The 18,412-nt window shown below is 40.5% G+C and overlaps 1 protein-coding gene and 1 long non-coding RNA gene across 2 annotated transcripts; both read right to left on the bottom strand.

Moving 5' to 3' along the window:
- Positions 1-83: 83 nt before the first annotated feature.
- Positions 84-10,556, bottom strand: msh2 (mutS homolog 2 (E. coli)). Its single transcript, XM_039787615.1, has 16 exons — positions 10,290-10,556; positions 9,901-10,049; positions 9,162-9,446; positions 7,595-7,741; positions 7,067-7,216; positions 6,713-6,846; positions 5,366-5,565; positions 4,869-4,978; positions 4,634-4,757; positions 3,271-3,421; positions 3,068-3,165; positions 2,541-2,786; positions 1,346-1,550; positions 834-1,081; positions 520-692; positions 84-371 (listed from the first exon to the last, which is right to left on the bottom strand). Exons 1-16 carry the CDS (start codon positions 10,495-10,497, stop codon positions 198-200), a joined length of 2,802 nt encoding a protein of 933 aa, XP_039643549.1. The 5' UTR covers positions 10,498-10,556; the 3' UTR covers positions 84-197.
- Positions 10,557-16,099: 5,543 nt separating this feature from the next.
- Positions 16,100-17,814, bottom strand: LOC120550777. Its single transcript, XR_005637787.1, has 4 exons — positions 17,733-17,814; positions 17,076-17,253; positions 16,863-16,968; positions 16,100-16,593 (listed from the first exon to the last, which is right to left on the bottom strand). It is a non-coding gene; the product is annotated as an uncharacterized LOC120550777 (long non-coding RNA).
- Between the last annotated feature and the right edge of the window lie 598 nt (positions 17,815-18,412).

The following is an 18,412-nucleotide window of genomic DNA, read 5'->3' as shown; positions in this document are numbered from 1 at the left end:
TTAAGTGAAATCTTATAAAATTACGAAGGTCATGGTGCACGGTGTATGCAACGTCAGTAACTGACTCAAAGCAAACAAGCATATCCAGGAATAATCCTTTATTGAAAAAAACATACAATTTAAGCGCTCTAGTGTGGTTACCTACAGTACATGAACTTGGACCTTCGATGGTCATGAGCACAAAATGTGAGTAAATATCAAGCTGTTTTCACAGGAACGCAGCGTGAAAGGAGCTCTTTGATATAAGTGTTTTTAGCAACAAGCTCCTGCTTCATTCTCCGGAGTGCTGCTTTCACCTCTTCGTCACTCATAGTGGCAGCAGGGAGTGACTTTGCCTTCTCCAGGAAGTCCTGGATCAGGTTTTCCCCCACCTGAAGGAGAGGGAGCACATCAGTTATACAATGACCTCAAACTATTGCAGTTGGGTAAAAGTGAATGTAATCCTTCAACTGAAGCGGGGGACAGTTCTAGTTAGTTATGTTTGTGATGAGAGCAGGATATTGTAAAACTGAGCCATACTTGTTTGTCTGTCCGTCGTCTCTTGGACTCGGGCTCTTCCTCCTGCTCCGACTCCCCCGCAGGTTCCTGGAACTCCTCCAGCTCCTCCGCCTTCTCCTTGGCCATGGCAACCACAGATGGCGGGAAGCACGCCAACTCGGCAACGTGGATTCCGAAACTCTGGTCACACACACCTGAACACACGGGGCTGGGTGAGTTCACATGCCTCTCCTCCATACTTTTACACTCGCTGTCTTACAACAAAATGGATCCGGTTACATCCATATTAGGGCTAGTAAAAATAAAAAAAACTGCATGTATAAAACTGTGCTGACCTGATTTGACCCTGTACAGCATGGTGAGTGTGTTGTGTGAGGTGAGGGCTGTGACGTGCAGGTTGTGGACGGTGGGCTGCTGCGCTGCCAGTGCCGTCAGCTCATGGAAGTGCGTGGCGAACAGACAGAAGCAACTGATTTTAGAGGCGATGTGTTCGCTGATGCCCCAGGCCAGACCGAAACCATCGTATGTGGACGTGCCTCTGCCGAGCTCGTCTATTATGATGAGCGAGTTCTCCGTGGCCGAGCTGGAGGACAGCACGGACGATGAGACAAGGCTCGTGTATCACTTTTGAAGCTGTTATAGCAACACTAGAGTTTTTCCCGCTACAGGTTGGAAGTGGAATTGTCAATTACATTATGCAAGTTTGCCAGATCAGGTAGCACATCTGTAGTTCAAATGATCTGGACAATGTAATGTAATGGACAATTCCACTTCCAACCTGCAGGGGGACCGAAGCAGGAAATGTTCTCTAGGGTTGTTTTAAAAGAGCTTGTGCGTCTGTTCTTACCGCAGAATGGCAGCCGTCTCCAGCATCTCGGACATAAAGGTGGAAACTCCTTTGACCTGACTGTCTCCCGCTCCCACCCTGGCCAGGACGCTGTCAATCACGCTAAGCTCCGCCTTTTCACATGGCACAAAGCAGCCGATCTGAGCCATCAGAGCGATCACACCCACCTGACGGATAAACGTTGACTTGCCGCCCATATTTGGCCCTGCGGGCAAGAGGAGAGGAAAGTAAGTATAAGTGAGTTTTGTCGTGTCCACATTCACAAATATCAAATGACCTTGTTTAGTTCCAGTAAAGGAACTAAACTCAAGAATTGGGACAGGAACGCAACGTTTGAGTATTCCCGTCTGTGTTTCCACCGAAACTCAAGAACCGTGAAAATTATGCGAATCAAAATGTTTACGGATTAAAAACTGCGATTGAAACGGTTATCACACACGAGAAAATAACTTTCGTTCTTCTGATTTCTGAATCAATAGAATGGGTGAAAAGGAGACTGAAAACTGGGGGGTGAGGGTGGGAGGGACTGGTCTTGTTACTCATATCTCAGATTATGTGTCATCTCCTGTAGACCGCTCTGTGATGGAGAAAGATTAATTAATAATAAAAATAATTGTGATAAACCTACAAGAGTAATCAGCAACATTTGGAGCTCTGCTCTGCTTTATGGCGTTTTCTAGCAAATTTCAACTCGTTTGGCCCACAACTTTACGGTTGTGGTTCACTCTCGCAGCATTTTTAAGCCACAGGGAAAGAAACTCTAAAAACCCACTGTACACTGCCTGCTAAGCACCAGACAGTTAAATGGTGAACATAGTGGAGCATTTAGCAGCTAAAGAGACATTTTCCTCAAGAGTTTGAAAGACCAAAAACAGCTAAAATAGAGTAAATATTGGGCTTACATTCACCAGGTGGAAACAAACACGACTCCAAATGAATTGTTTTTCTCGGTACCTTCTGAATGAGTTAACAAGCAACCGTTTTCTAACAAGATGGCCATATTTACTTAAAAAAAACTGAAACGCTCCAACGTGTCCAAACTGTTGCTGAATTAACACTTCAACAGACACATTGAGTTTCTGAACAAGTCCCATATTCACTCTCCTTTCAGCTTTGATATTTGTCACATAATTGCTACGGAAGTGTTTTAAAACCTTTTGATATTTCACTTTGGAAGTGTGCCATCTCTTTTCACCTGTTATAATATAGAAGTTCTTCTCTCCCTGGACGAAAGACACGTCGTTGGGTATGAAGGCGGTGTCCGCGTCCGTCTCCATGCAGGGATGTCTGGCCTGCTGCAGCTCCATGCGCCTGCGTCCGTCCGCCAGCAGCCGGGGCCTGACATACGGCACAGGAGCAGAGACGGACGCCACAGCGAAACTCGCCACTGCGTCCAGCTGTGCTATCACGTCGCTGAGCGCCTGGACGGGATCCACGTAACCTGGTGGTTTTAAAAAGTTTGGCATTTCAAACAAATTATCACGGAGACAGGAGAATACAGCATGTGCAGGCTTAAGAATGCCATCTGACCACAATCTCAGTACTTTTAAATTGGCAGTCGAAGAATCTGAGTAGTTTACTGGCCTTTGTAGTTCATGTAAAATACATCAATTACTTAAGGGCACCTACTGCAAAGAGATAATTTCCATGTAAACCAGACTTTTCACATTTAATTTCTTCTGTCTATCAATGCTATGCTGATGACACAGTGACATTCCTCACCTGAGGCAATGTTGATGATTTCTTTGACAATGGCATTCTGGGCCTCCTCGTACTCCTCTTTGTTCTTGGTGTACTCCTCGTTTAGAGAGCTCAGCTTACTGTAGACATGTAAAAGAGCACGTGCAACACAGCAGGCCATCAGCTGACAAGAAGAGCACGGTTATCAGAGGCCAACATCAAGTGTGTGACACAGTGAGACTGACCCGTTTGTGAAGCGCACTCCGTTCTTCTGAACATCCAGCGTGGTGAATTTCTTGTTGTTCCTCAGACTCTTCTCCTCTTTGCATGTGACTCTCAGGTAAAAACCCAGCATGGCATTGGACTCCAGCTTCACCGTCTTTCCAGCGTCCAGACCTGAAACACATAGTAGCTGAAACTCAACTGCTATTTTCTGCTGTTTATCCTGGCCCAGGTCGCTGTAGCTGCAGGCTACATAAGGGAACCCAGATATTTCGTTCCCAAACCACAAGGGGTGTAAGAAGAAAAAAATAAATAAATGAGTACACTTGAGTATCGTGATATTTTATTTTGCAATACTGTATCGATTTTCAAAAAGGCAATATCGATCGTTCACAAATATTCATGTAAGACAGTGGTTGACGTTTGTTGTGTTTAAAGCCCCTACTGCTAGATGGCTATGCTGAGACAAACCACTAGTGTCCTTGCCTAACAGTGCCTGACTTTGTTAGAAGCTAACAATGTAGCTATGGCTGAACTTTGGCCTACTAGAAGCATATCAAAATTAGCTCACTAAGAACCTGTGAACCACAATCCCAAACTGTCAGTTTGATTTTCTGTGTACTGAACTGTTAACCTAAAGTAAACGTCTTTGACTTTTATGAACATCATGTCTTTTTTTTTTTTTTTAAATATTAGTTTTTCTAAAATTATACTTTAATTACACTGGCTCTAAAACTAACTACCTTTTGTTTTCATTTGGATCAAATAGTATGGAAAGAAAAATAATTTCTGGTATGATGGCAATTAATGCTTGACATTTAGTCTGTTAAGGTGCATCAATGAAGCCTACACAAGTAGGCGCCATACAGTAGTTTACAGTAGTCACATCACAGCTTAGAGACCACAATGTATGATTGGTCAGCTATAACGGCTTGTGTTTTTCCCCAAAAGTAATGTTTTCCTCCTTTTAATAATAAACTATTAACAGTACATTAAAACAATTTGATTATTTTTTACTACAAAAAGTGATACTTAATGTGATTTTAGTTGGACTTTAATTCCGTCATTTCCAAATAAGGCTGGGCAAAAAATAATCTGTAGGAAAGGTTTTATTTTTGACATTCAGTTACTTTTTTTAATGTTAGTCTTTCAGTTGGAGGGATCTGAAGGATTTACTTTAACTTACACTCAAAAAACACACTGATGACCGCATGGTGCAATTGACTTGCGTGGGCGTTATTGTCACACTACATCTTAAAAACTCATTACCCGATGCACACGTGCATTCATTCCCTTAAACTACAGCATCAAACTTATTTGCACAGATATCTGCTCCATCAATAAATAACCTTGGTGCCTGACTGTTGTGTATGCGTGTGTAATTACCCAGTTCTCTGGCTGCACTGTTCAGCACCCCCTGCATGCTCTTTTCCAGCGCGTCCATCTTTTCTCTCAGCTCACTCAACACTGGATCAAACGACGCCTTCACCAAGAACTCGTGGTGGTCAATCTACACGTAACGTGCAACAACAACAAATAAGGTACATGGAAACACTGTGTATAAATGATCATATGCAAACATAATGCAGAGACATTATACATAAAATACTAAAGCAAAGACCTGGTTCATGTCCAGTGTGGTTTCAATCATCTCCTGGTACTTAACAAAGTCAGTCTGCAGGTCTCTGAGAGGAGAGAGGAATACCGCCTCCAACAGAACCTGGTAGCTACCTACAACACACATCAGAAATCAAAATACGTAGTATGCATGGATTATGAACAAAATGTACTGTACTGTGTGGATGCAGGCTACTAATGCATATACATTGCCAGTTTATCAGGTCCTCCCTCAGCCTTCACTCAAATTCAAGCTCCATAATTAGTAAGCGGAGGTGCGATTGTATGAATCTTCTCTCATCAAACGCTCGGCAGTAAAGCAAATAAGTGTTTTTCCCAAAATATCGAACCGTTCCTTTAACTGTCAGCTGGTGACAATGTTTTTAGTGAAGAACAAGAAAGTGTGTCTCTAGTGGACTCATGAACATCAAACTTTTACTATTCCACAACAGATCCAGGATTCTTTTGCATCATGTTGACAGAAGGATATCTTCTGTGTACCTGAGTATCTCTCCAGGGCCATGATGAGGGCCGGGACGTGGCTCACAGCCTGGTAGACGCGGTAGCAGTCCTGCAGCGTTGCAGAGTGACGGTGGAACTTCTTGGCCAGACGGTGAAGATCAGGAAACCGCCGCAGTAAGTCCTCCTGACAGCTCTGCCTGAGCTCAGAGTCGCACACGAAGCTCTCCACCAGGTCCAGCCTACACACACGCACATGCGTAAGTTTATTTATATAGCAATTTTAACAGATAAAATCATAAAGTGAAATACAATAAATAAAAGACATAAGAATAGACAAAGGAAAACATAGGTACATAAAATCAGACAGCCATAAAAACCCTTGTCTAACTAAAAGCCTGTTTGAATAGCAGTCTTGAACTGCTTTTTTCTTTTTTAAATCAACAGAATTTGAACAACATAAAGAGAGGGGCAGTGTATTCCACAGCCTGGGTGCCACTGCCTGAAAAGATCGATCCCCCCCCCCCTGGTTTTAAAATGAGTGAGGGGGACCACTAACAACATCTGACCTGATGACCTCAGACTCCGGGAAGAAGTGTGACGCTGCATCAGGTCAGATATATAAGAAGGAGCTTGTCTGCGCAAGGCTCTAAAAGTAAGGACCAGGATTTTAAAATAAACTGGTAACCAGTGAAGTGATGCTAAAACAGCTGTGATGTGCGCTCTTTTGCTTGTGGGAGTTAAAAGCCAGTAGTAAAGCTATTTCTTGTTCAAACAGGTAAAAAGACTGTTACAATAATCTAAATGAGACGAGATAAAAGCATGGATGATCATTTTCAATTCAACCTTTGACATCTAAGTTTGTATATACACTATTCCTCAGTTGGAAGAAGCAGTTTCTAATTAACTTAGCTAACCTTGATTCCTTAGGCTTGGCTGGACAGACGAGCACCAATATGCTGCTTGATCAAAGGGACACTACTTTCAGGGGCAATAATTGGTGTTTCCGTCTTATCGGAGTTCAGCAGCAAATCATTGTCACTTAACCACTATTTGATGCTAGTCAACCAGTTAATCAAGGAAGACGGTGTATATAACTCAGTAGCCTTAAAAGGAGCAGTACAGCTGGATATCCTCAGCATAACGTAAAGGCATTAAGAGTATCCTAAAAATTTGTCCCATGAAGTGTAATGAATTTCCATAGCAGATTTAATGGCAATCTATGCAATAGTTGTCATGGTATTTCACTCTGGGCTGCTTCTACTATGACTTAAAGAAAACAACAAAAATATGACTAACTACATCTCTAGTACAAATATTTACGCTATAGAGAAGACAGAATTGTATGGGCCTTACTTCACTGACACCAATACAAATATTTGTGTTTACCTTTCCTCTATTTTGGCTATATCTATAAGAGGTTGTTTGATCCACTGGTTGACAAGCCGCTGGCCCTGCGGTGTACGGCACTTGTTCAACAGACCGGCCAATGAATGAGCTCCACTGGTGTCATCAGGAGATCCCTGGAGGATACAAGCCAAATAGCTTATTTCGAAGCCATTAACATTTAGTGATAGATATATTTCCCAAAGCTTCTGTAACACATACCACTGCTGATGCCTAGGAACTAAAAACAAAAATGAATTACAACAATACCCATGAGCATTGGTCTGTTCCTATGGAAAAAGTACTATCACCTCCATTTATTGACAGAAATGTCCGGTAGGTAGACCTGTCACTGACCTGGAAGAGGTTAAGAGCCCTCACGGCAGCGTTGTCCAGCCTCATGTACTGACCCAGGTCCAGTGTGGTCAGGCTGAAGGAGTTGAAGTTGGACTCGTCAGAGAGCAGTTCAAGGAAACGCACCACTGCAGCCAAGCACGACATAGCCACCTGTGAATGAAACCACACAGACCACCACTTAAACATCATTCTGATGGTGTATGTGCAGACAGCAGGAGGGTATAATAAAGCTAGCTTCCAATCAGGGCTACGTATTTTATTTTTCAGGATGAAGTTAAATATTCATTTTTTGGACCATTTTATCATGCGTTTAATATATAACACTAATTCTAACTGGCTACCAACTTGTTATTTTGTCATAGAAGTCAAACTTAGAAGACAACGAATAAGCCAACAAAGATGCTGAGAAAGAGCGTATGAATTTGCCCGATTGTTGTGCATTAAAAAGATAATTAAATCGGGCAAAGTTCAGAGGATGAGAGCCGTTTTGCCTGTACGACGGCACGTGAATCATGTCTTTTTGTTCACCTGTTTGTCCAGCTCAGGCAGCGTGTTGCTTGCCACAGTCTCTCCTCTCTTGGCCCTCAGCAGCCGGTTGAGATCCTGGACCATGTCCTTGCTACTAAACTCTGATCTCTTCTTGTCAGAGACAAGCATGCCGCCACGCTGTACCACCTACACAAAACCCATAACAACAAAGTCTTTACAACAAAATCGCAACATGTATTCACACCATACATCTGCCTATACTTGGCGTTCAAAAAAAAAATGCATACATTTTTGGGGGCATGTTGTTTCAGTTTGCAGTGAGACATAAAATACAATCCATGAAGCTGCGTTTGACGGACAGATCCATGAGACTGAAGGCTTCTCAGACGCCAAAAACTCAGCACAGCAGTTTATAACATTGCTGAACAGGATTTTATAACTCTAGCTTATCTTTCTTCACAGTGATCAGCAGGTAAGCCCTGCACCTTTTTCACACATCTGTAAATGCAGCCCTATACCCCAGATCCCTGCAAGTTTCATGAAATTATGTACATAATTTTAAAGTAAGGTTGTTGACATACTGTACTAGGCAACTATCAGCATGAATGATTTGTCATGAGAGAACATTACAACAAGAAAATGTTAAGACTTCTAAACTTCATTTGAGAAGTAATAGTCTATATTTAGTAGTCCAAACTATAAATATTTTAATGGATTACTCCAAAGAAAACTAATGGCAACTATTTTAATAGTTGATCAATCACTTGGGTCACTTTTTTTTTTTTTTAGTACTAATCCCACACATTAGCTTGTTCCAGCTTCTGAAATGTGATTATTTGCTGCCTTTCTTTGTCGTACGTAGGGTTGGGCATCGTTTGGATTTTAACGATTCTGATTCCAATTCCAATTCCGATTCTTCATTTCAATTCCGGTTCGTATCGATTCTCGATTCAGATTCTTTGAGTGGTGGAGTTGAAATGGGTCACATGCCTATTCTCACAAATAAGAGGAACGTTTTATTTTGATTCAATGGTGGTTTGCAGTTTTACAGCTTTTTCAATGTAAAATAAAGCCAGACTAGAGCGCCGCTTACTGTGCTCCAAGGCTGCAACACAACAAGCGCCTGGCCGCTACGGAAACCAAAAATTGCACATATTAAATTTGGAACCTATGATCAGATTTGAAACCAAATCCTCCAAACGATTCCAATAAAGAAAAGATTCCACTGGAATCGTAATTTTTGAAACCACTTACAGTTCTCGATGCCCAACCCTAGTCGTATGTGATATAAAACTAAATATCTTTGGGTTTTGAACTTTTGGTTGACTAAACAAGACACACATTTTTATTTATTTTTATACACCAAAGAGTCAAAAAAATTAAATAATGAAAATATTTTTGATATATAAATATCATTAGTTGTAGCCCTGTTAAACTGTATTTAAGACCATATAATGTCTTTCATATAAACAGTTTCTGGATTTTCCAAGAAGACACAGAGTGATTTAGTGTTTGCTTGTTTTGGCGATTTATTGAACATACAGTGGCAAATTTGTTTCAGATAGAGCACAGATGTTTTGCCGTCGTAACCTTGACCACCACATACCTCCCGTAGTTTAATGGCGTCGCTGTTGGATTCACCCTGGGCCAAGAGACATTCTTTGGGGCTGATTTGGACAAGAAGGGACTCCAGGTTGGAAAAGATCTCGTTATCTGGAAATTCACACACTCCCATCGTCCTCTGGGCTCCGTCCACATAGCCGACCCCCACCACACGCTGTCCATCAGCTCCTGTAGTAAACCGCACGGCTACAACTCCTGCACAACCCACTGCTCCGGTTCCACTACCAAACAGAATCTCCTCAAACTGAGTCAAGTTTCCTGGAGAGGCCTGAGAGCGGAGAAAAATGGACGAGATGGATGACAGACAACAGAAACTCACTATGATGCTCTGTGAAGCCGAAAGGGCGCTGCAGACTCAGGTGATAACTCTCTGTAGATTCATCACTGCAAGCGACCCCTTACACATTCCTAAACATCATCCGTGTTTTAAGGATGGCCTTTTTTGAGGGAACTTAATTCAGCAGATACCTAGATGATTTATGTTATGATGGACTTTTAACATGCTATGCCCATTTTATTAATGTGTTTTTGTAGAACCATACATAAATCCATTCACAGTCTGATGATCTTTGCATACATTTGACTATACTGTTATACTTCCAATCGTATCACCTAGCGTGGGAGGACCTATTCATAATGCAGTGCTGGCACAATGAAAGCACGACAAAGACATAACTTATTTACGTTTAGAAAGGTATATGGGTCTTTAAACAAATAGTTACCTTGTACTCGATCTTCCAGTCGTGCTCCTTGCTGCTCTTGCTGTGGTTTTTGTACACTTCTACTCTGTACTGCTTCACCAGCAGCAAGTCTTTCACAAAGGCCTCAAAGTTCAGCTTGCTCAGCACCACACTCTCCAACTTCCGATTCCCTGTATACCAACAAGTCCACATTAATATTAAAAACTACCTGTTCGCATTGATTTCCTGCAAAGCTCCCTATGCCGCAATTTACAGTAACCAAGCAGGACTGTGGTTTTGATGGCTGCACTTGCAGCTAGCTTAGCTTGCAGGTACATGTAAGCCTATATAGGCATCAGCAGCACGCAGCTGAATTGGCTTGCAGCCTACCACTAGTTTGCAACCTTCAGATACGTGGTTAGCTAACTTACCTGAGCCCAAATATTTAATGACCCCGTTCGTCTTGAACACCTCCTTCGCCGCAAATATGGCGTCTTTTCCGTGAACAGTGTAGTAATCGTTACGGTCGAATATTCTGAAAGTGGTGTCCGGTTTCTCCGGCATGGAGAAAATGAAGTTTAGAAAGCCATGCTCGCCAGCACTGTCCATAGACAGGTTTTGTTTCGGCTGCACCGCCATGCTGGAATCTCCCGCCTCTGCTGTGGCCAAACAGGAAACTACGTTCTTCTTCTTTGCGTTTGGCACACCGCCCACCACCGTTCTTTTAACACATACATGCCCACCCTGCCCACCCCCACTGTATCTTTTGCAATGTCCTTACTCCATCACTTTCTGGAAAGATCTATCCCGATACATTACTGATAAACTTATCTCTGATTTTTCTTTGTTGTGGAAAGATGTACTGTTTGGTTTCCATGACAACAAAATACGAAAATATCATATTCACAAAGCCAAATTTAGTAACTCCAAACCTTTTTTTATTGCTTTTGGTAAGGAAACAGAACAGTACATCGAAACCATCTATGACTCAAAGAATAATAAGCTGCTAAAACCATTCAGTTATGCTCTATTTTTAATGTATTTGAAACTCCCCCTGGCTCTGCTCTTCACTAATGTTTTTTTCTGTATTAATGACTGATTGTTTGTTCATAGTGTTTGTATCGTAAAGATTTAATAAAGATTGATTTAAAAAAAAACACTGTATCAGAAGTTCTTTGACTGTATCTTCTTCTCATTCTGGCTTTCCGGCAAACTAGAAGGCTTGCCGCAAATTGCTGCCTCTCACAGGACAGTATAAGTAACATTCGAAAGTATTGTCAAATTCAGTGGAGTAGGCCAGTTCTGAGATATAGCCTAATCCATGACTGGTTCCACTATTTTAGTAAGTAGGATTTAGTAAGTCTCTCAATGTCACGTTCTGTAGTCCCATGTGACATAGCGCAGTGAACACTGCTCTCTTTCATTTTTGTATTGAAGACAATCCAACAGTAGGCTAGCCTACATGTTGAACAGTTTGTTGCTGTTTGCAGGTTCCACAAAGCCCATCCTCATGCTTGCCCATCTTTGCTCGATCCCATGCAAGTCCACAATGCCCGAGTCTAGCCTTGTCATTATGTGTCTTCTTTCTTTGTCTTATAGCACTGCTCTGCCTGTACCCTATTTTGAAATGAAAAATAATGACGACCCCTCTTTTCGTTTTCCCCGTTCCTTTGCCACACTGCTGTAGCCTACCATTTTTCTTAATGACAGATCGGCATTCAGATATCCCAACACATACCCTTAAATCAATGCCTCTTTTCAGTGCCATTTCAGCTGTCTGACCTATCTGCTATCTCATTCCAATCTACCACAGCATGAGCAGGCACCCAAAGAAAGCCCACCAATCCTCCAGCCTTCTCAATCTTACGTCAGTGTTATTTCAACTCCCAGTGTCAAATTTAACACTTTCCCTGAGTTTATATAATCCTCACCAGTTCATAGTTAAATTAACACTTTGGACAGTGTTAATATTTTAACTCCATAATAGTGTTAAAATGTAACACTCAGTGTTGTTTCTTAACACATTTAAGAGTATTTTTTACACTAAACTGGTGTTATTCCTTTTCACAGTGTTATTTTATGACACTTTAAAGTGTATTTTTAACTAAATCGTGTTACTCCCTTACTCTTAAAAGTGTTAATTTAAATCATTCAGTGTTATTTTATGACACAAAATTGTATTCATGACAGTCACATTCAATGTTCTGAACATGCTTTTTCACTACCAGAAAAAAACAAACATTCGATGAATTAATCTTTTTTAATGACAAACATATCCAAGCACCATACAACTGAACTCTATGCACATTTACAGAGAACATAATGGTACAATATAAAGGCTATCATCTCCACCATAAGCACTTTGTAAGTCAAAAGGCTTATAAATTTGAAGACCGTCTGCTTTCATCACATCTTTTTCATCACTTTCAAACACGTAGGCATTAAAGTGCTCACCTAAATGGTCAACCATTAGCTTGTTCACTATGAAGTAGATCACACTGTTGACTAAAAGTATGTTTTTTATTCTGCAAAACACAGGCATTTCTTGTTCCGTACCACTGCAAATGACTAACCCGGCTCTGTACTCTACCCCGCTGATCTTTACCCAGTTAGTAGAGATGTCTTTTGCTACAGCGGGCAAGGCTTGGGCAAACATTTCACCACTTTCCTCATTGTCCACATTAAATGTTTTCAAAGGTCCGTACTCAACATGGTTCTAAGGAGATGTTTCCCAATTGGATGCTATGGACATTTGATGTTTTTTGGCAAGTGATACAGTGATGTTCGTGAAGTTTTTAAGTGTGCTTTTGAAAACCCTGTGTTTTGCCTCAAATCTCATACTCCACATATGTATTAACGGTCCAATTTTTCGAATACAAGACGGGTAATGTAACATAAAATGATGTTTAGGAATCAGGTTTCTACCTGGATACAAGTGTTTGAACAAGTCATGGGGCGTTTCCCAATATGTGTTCTTCTATTGACTTGTGTGCTTGTGTCCCTGTGAAACGTCATCTCGTGTTGCCAAAGTACTGTCCCAATACACAAGTTCGCATTTCGCCAAGAACAGTTAAAATTCCCGGATGTATTCTTGACACGCCCATTTACCGAGGATACATCGGTTGGTAACTTGTATGAACTTCGCAGCACCTGTATCCCAACATTCATTTCGGCATTCAATGATGGTTGGATTTCCAGTACATAGACAACCCAAAAACGGGACAATTTTAACAATTTTCGCCATCTTATTCATCACTAAATTCACTTCTGAGAACATTTTAGGCGAGAAATGAACGGTTTATATTTCGAATATAGGCAGTCTTGCGAAAATCTTTGCCGAATTGACAATTTCCTCCAAAGTTTTCGGAGTTTTCAGAGCTCCATAAAATGACGCGGCCGCCAGCTTGCGCCTGCCGGGGCCGCTTGCTCGGCGCTCGGACAGTCACACTCGGAGATATACCATAGATAGACTGTATATTATTAGTCTATGAGATATACCCGTTGTAACTGTCTGAGGAACAGTGTTATAAAGATTTGCTCTTGTGGTCTATATTTCTGATAATTTCATATTAAAAACATTACAAATTTAATAAATAAGAGTTTAAAAAGGGGATGTTCAATTTAAAATTGTACAAAAATATTTTACTTTAAAAATAAGTTGGTTTGAATGTTGTTGTTTTGCAGTACAAATGTCATTTTTGATGTGGAGGTCAAATGACCAGAGTTTAATGAAGGCTACACCTGTTGCATTGTGGGCCGCAGAGACACATGTACGGCTTCAAACTAAGATTATACACGGTTCAAGAGGCGTACACGGTAATTTTGCCCTTGTATTTCAGCCTTGTCATATTTATGTTTAATGTTGTACTTTCTTTACATTTGACGTATTGTTGTGAAGCTAACATTGTGGGCCCGTCTAGTTGGTGAAACGTGCTTGAGAGACTGTGAAATGCGGAATTGCATTTGACTCCTATTTTATGTGTTTATTTTTCTTTTAGTTTTCACGGTGTCTTACGATAAAACGTGGGAATAAATGAACAAAGGACATCTGTATGATGCGTGGCCTTACTCAATTGGACCAGTGTATTTACACCCGTTTCTTTTCGGGAGACTATAGCCTACATTATATTTTGTATTTAGTTCATATTTTTGGTGTATTTGTTTTCTGATTTATTAGAAGTTGAGTTTCAGTCTGTATGATAAATGAACAGTTGTACATAAAGTGGTAACATGCTATGACATGTTATGTAGACTAAAGGGGAGACACCAACCTTTATAATTTGAATTTCTAATTTCCATCTCCCTGGGCATATACAGTGCACTACAATAATATAGAAATGATAATTCCACATAACACTAATAGGAACACATAGGACACACCAGTGCATATGCCTATTTATTTGTTTAATTTAAACTGACTTAAACTTATATGCTAATAATAGTAGGGATCACGTTCCACTCTTTTGAATAAGTAAGGGGTGTTTGAGCTAAACCATAAACAATAAAATTAAAGCTCAATTAGTTTTATTTTTCAAATAGTTTCAATAGTTGTAGCATTATGAGGTTTTCTTGTCCGGAGATTGTTTTAATACAAAGTGGTTATATTGTTGTGGTTTTTATATCTAGCTGGTATGTTGGAGCCTTGCAGGTAGCCTCTGTGCTGGGGGTGTTGAGCAATAACAGGAAGAACGCATCGTCTCAAACTGTTAACAGCGTTTTCTGTGCTTGTGAACTTGCGAGTTAATTCTTCCAAAGAACAACCAGTAAGAACGTTCTCCCCAAGAACACAAGTCCGTACTTTGCATTCTTGGTATTGAGAAACGCCCATGGTGTTCCATTATTAAATGCTTAAAATGTGCAGTCGTGCCTAGTGTAACTGATGGAGAGAATATGATGTTAATTATCTGCAGTAAAAGCAACAGCAAAGTCCAATTCTGGTTTCGTTCTGGCACAATGTCACCAAAAATCAAAGGAATGTTTCTTACCATACAAAGAGTCTGAATAGAGTTGAGTCCCATATTATTGCCTATACTATCCAAGTTGACCCTTGTCGGACGATTTTTTGCGCTCCAAGTAGCCATAGTCCAAAGCATAGATTCGTGACAAAAGACCAGGTTTTGACAACGCATTTTCCGAGAGATATTCAAACAGTAACTTTATCTCATACAGAGCCACCCGTTCAAGTATGTCATGCATTATGTCCAAAGTACAGTTGTAGCAAACATGAAAATACTGTAGGCTGTTTAGAGTTGAATTCTTCTTTAGACCAAACATACACACATCTTTTGTGGATCTGATTGCAACTCACTGCAGTACATTTCAAAAAGCTGACATCCACTGAAAGACTCTGAAAAACCCATTATTCCATGCATCCAAGTTGTCCCCAGTTATCTGACATATAGTGCCATAGACCTTTTCAGATGAAAAAGGCAAATCAATGCCATCACTCTCCAATATTTTGATGTCATCAATCAGAGGCTGTAAAATAGGATCAAAGCCATATTTTTTCACATCTTCTGTGTGAAACAATGCCACCAAATGGATGTTCATCAATACAGAGTTTAACTTTGGAGGCAGATTTCAGAGGACAAAATAGAGAGCACCAACTTTGTGAACACCACGTTTTGAACCCAGTGGGTTAGCAGTCTCAAAGTCATCATAGTAAAGCTGAATTAGTAAAGAAGTCTGTGTTTTTGAGAACAATGGATGTGACTTAAAATAACTTTCATCACAAAAGTTTTCATATCTGTCTTTTGATACACATGGTTTTGCAAGTAGTTCACAAATATAAGAATTGCGACAGATAAATTTAATAGTATCCAAAATTGGAATGTAAACAAAAGTGTCTTTCACTGGGACCTCACAAATGGGTTTTCAAAATTCTCAAAACCCTTTCCAATGTAGATCTTACAGGGTTATCTTTTGGCACAGCAGACAGTATTTTATGCTTAACTTGGGAGTGCAGACCACCAGTAAATTCTTCCAAATCACTAACAATTGATGAAACTACACTATTTGCCATTCCACTACCATGGAGTTTGGCAATAATTGTAGCACAGATATCTTTTGTGTTTTCTTTGATATTTTGACCTGATCCATTGTTATCAAAACACCCAGTGTCAGGGCTCTGCACGACACTTGTTCCTGCAACTTCTGTACCATTTTGTAAACTGTGAAAATCCACCTGAAATGACTCTGAGGTTTCTGCATCACCACTTTGACAATCCTTATCATGCACACTAATTAAATGCTTTTTAAAACCTGAAAATGTTGAAAAGTGACACCTACAATGATCTTGTGCACAAACTAACTTAAACCTAGTGCTTGGATAGAAACTGTGACAGATTCGCAAATGAGTTATTAGGCACTGGCTGGTAGCATGCACTGCTTGGCATATGAAACATTTAAACATATTCATATGTCATTCAAAAGTTTCGCCCGCAACTCACAAACTCTTGGAGACTCATCTGTTGTGGTAACATCAATGTTGTAGACCGTTGTCTGCAGAAAAGTGTGGAAATGGACCAGGGACTCATCATAAGACAAGTTGAACACGTAGTGGGATTTAAACAGTTCATCAAAAGCACCCAACGAGCTGGTGGCTTGGCAGAGGATGAGCTGTTTGTCAACGGCGATGTAGAAGGTATCAATCGCCTTCTGGGTTCGGCCAATGGCAAGGATGTATGGTTGTTTACTCTCCCTTTCCTGCAGATATTCATTGATGCTGCAGCATGACTAAAAAGAAAAAAAATATTATGTGTACACCTTCAAGTGAATCTGGTACTTGCTGGTCCATGTTAATGTAATAGACTTTGTAAACTGCCCCTGTGATTTGAGATAATTTGCTTCACTGGAAAAACGGTCCTCAAGTAACTGGGACATACTGGCCTGCAATACCATTAATTTGGAAGGAACGCACTTTAAAAGCAACATATGGCTAGCAAGTGCATATAACTAAAAAAAACTGTCTTGTGGAATTTTAACAAATGAGGCATATAATGTACCTTATGAAAGTGCACCATTTTGTCAACTGCATCACTTTGACTTATTTTGGTCCTCTTCCGTCCAGATTTGGGTGGCAAGAGAAGAAGCAGCATAGAATCGATGTCACTGTCCCAGTTTATCAGGAGGAAAAACAAGGCATTAATGTCTAATAGGAAAAGATAAAAATAGCTAATTAATTTTGTAATATGAACAATGCATGCTGTGTAGCTTACCCGTTTCATCGTTCTCTGCAAGTTTCTCAGCAGCTTTTAGAAGTCGGCACAGCTCAGTTGTTCGGAGTCAGTTGTTTGGCCTCTTTGATGACCTTGGGCTTGAATGAGGTGTCCCACTTCTCAAGCATCTTGGAGGCTGTTTCAGCACCAAACAGCAGCAGGAAGTCTTTCCTATAACCTGTTGATTATACACACAAGCATATATACTGTATGAGACCAGGACTCAGTGCATTGTTAATGGTGGAAAAGCGTGGAAATGTTTTGAAGACATCTGTGCTTCTTTGTGGGTCATGCACTAGGTCCTGACGATGTTGACAACGACCCCACCCACACCCCCCACATACACATTTTCAGTTGGTGTAGCTAAAACCCTGCTATCGTATTAGAACCATAGTAAATACAATGTTAAGCACTTTTATCCATGGATGTATTAAGAGAACAAAAAACACGCAACGTATATTTTTACCTCTAACGTTAACGTACAGTTGATAAATATAAGGAACAAATGCTAAATTACTTGCTAGCTAACGTTAGCTAGCAAGTAAATTCCATTAATCCACATGTAAGCACATCGACTGCATCAAACCCCACTTAACGTTAAAACATGGTTTAAATAACGACAAACAGCCTTTATAAATTGATAAATGTGGTTCTTACCTTTTAAACCGAATATCCCAATCCCACACAGTTTTCTTCTGGGCACTAGCAAAATTCACTGCCACGGTAAGTGAAGACAAATATATCCTGCTCGTCAATGAATGAGCGCGAAAAAACCGTATGTGGAAAGTAACTCAAAATGAGTGTATGCTCCTACCCAGATAGCAATGAGTCGGCGGACCACCGGCGGTGCTCCAGAGGCAGTAGAAGCGTCAGAATGGCGTAATCGCAAACACGTTTGCCGGCGGTGCGCCGGCGGCAGCCGCTTTTAAAAGCGGCTGCCGCCTTTCCTACCGTTCGACGCGAGGCCGGCCCGCGGACAACCGTCCCCCGCCACGTATACCAAAGGTGGCCATTCTGGCGCCGGCGGAGGCACACGCTATTTTCGCGACGATCTGCCGCCGGTTATTGTGTGTGTATATATATATATATATATATATATATATATATATATATATATATATATATATATATATATATATATATATATATTCATTTATTTATATTTAATATTTATAGCATGCAGTTTATCAAGAATAATGATTGATCAAACCAGACAAATTTCCATTTGCGTTTTAATTCCACATTTCAAAGTACAGTAACTGTCATTGAAACAAGACGTGTCAGATCACTTAAATACACACATATATATATATATATATATATATATATATATATAT

Source organism: Perca fluviatilis, chromosome 21, assembly GCF_010015445.1.
Source record: "Perca fluviatilis chromosome 21, GENO_Pfluv_1.0, whole genome shotgun sequence".
In the NCBI taxonomy this organism is placed as follows: Eukaryota; Metazoa; Chordata; class Actinopteri; order Perciformes; family Percidae; genus Perca; species Perca fluviatilis.
The sequence above is the reverse complement of the archived record's forward strand: the minus strand, read 5'-3'. Positions and strand labels throughout refer to the sequence as shown.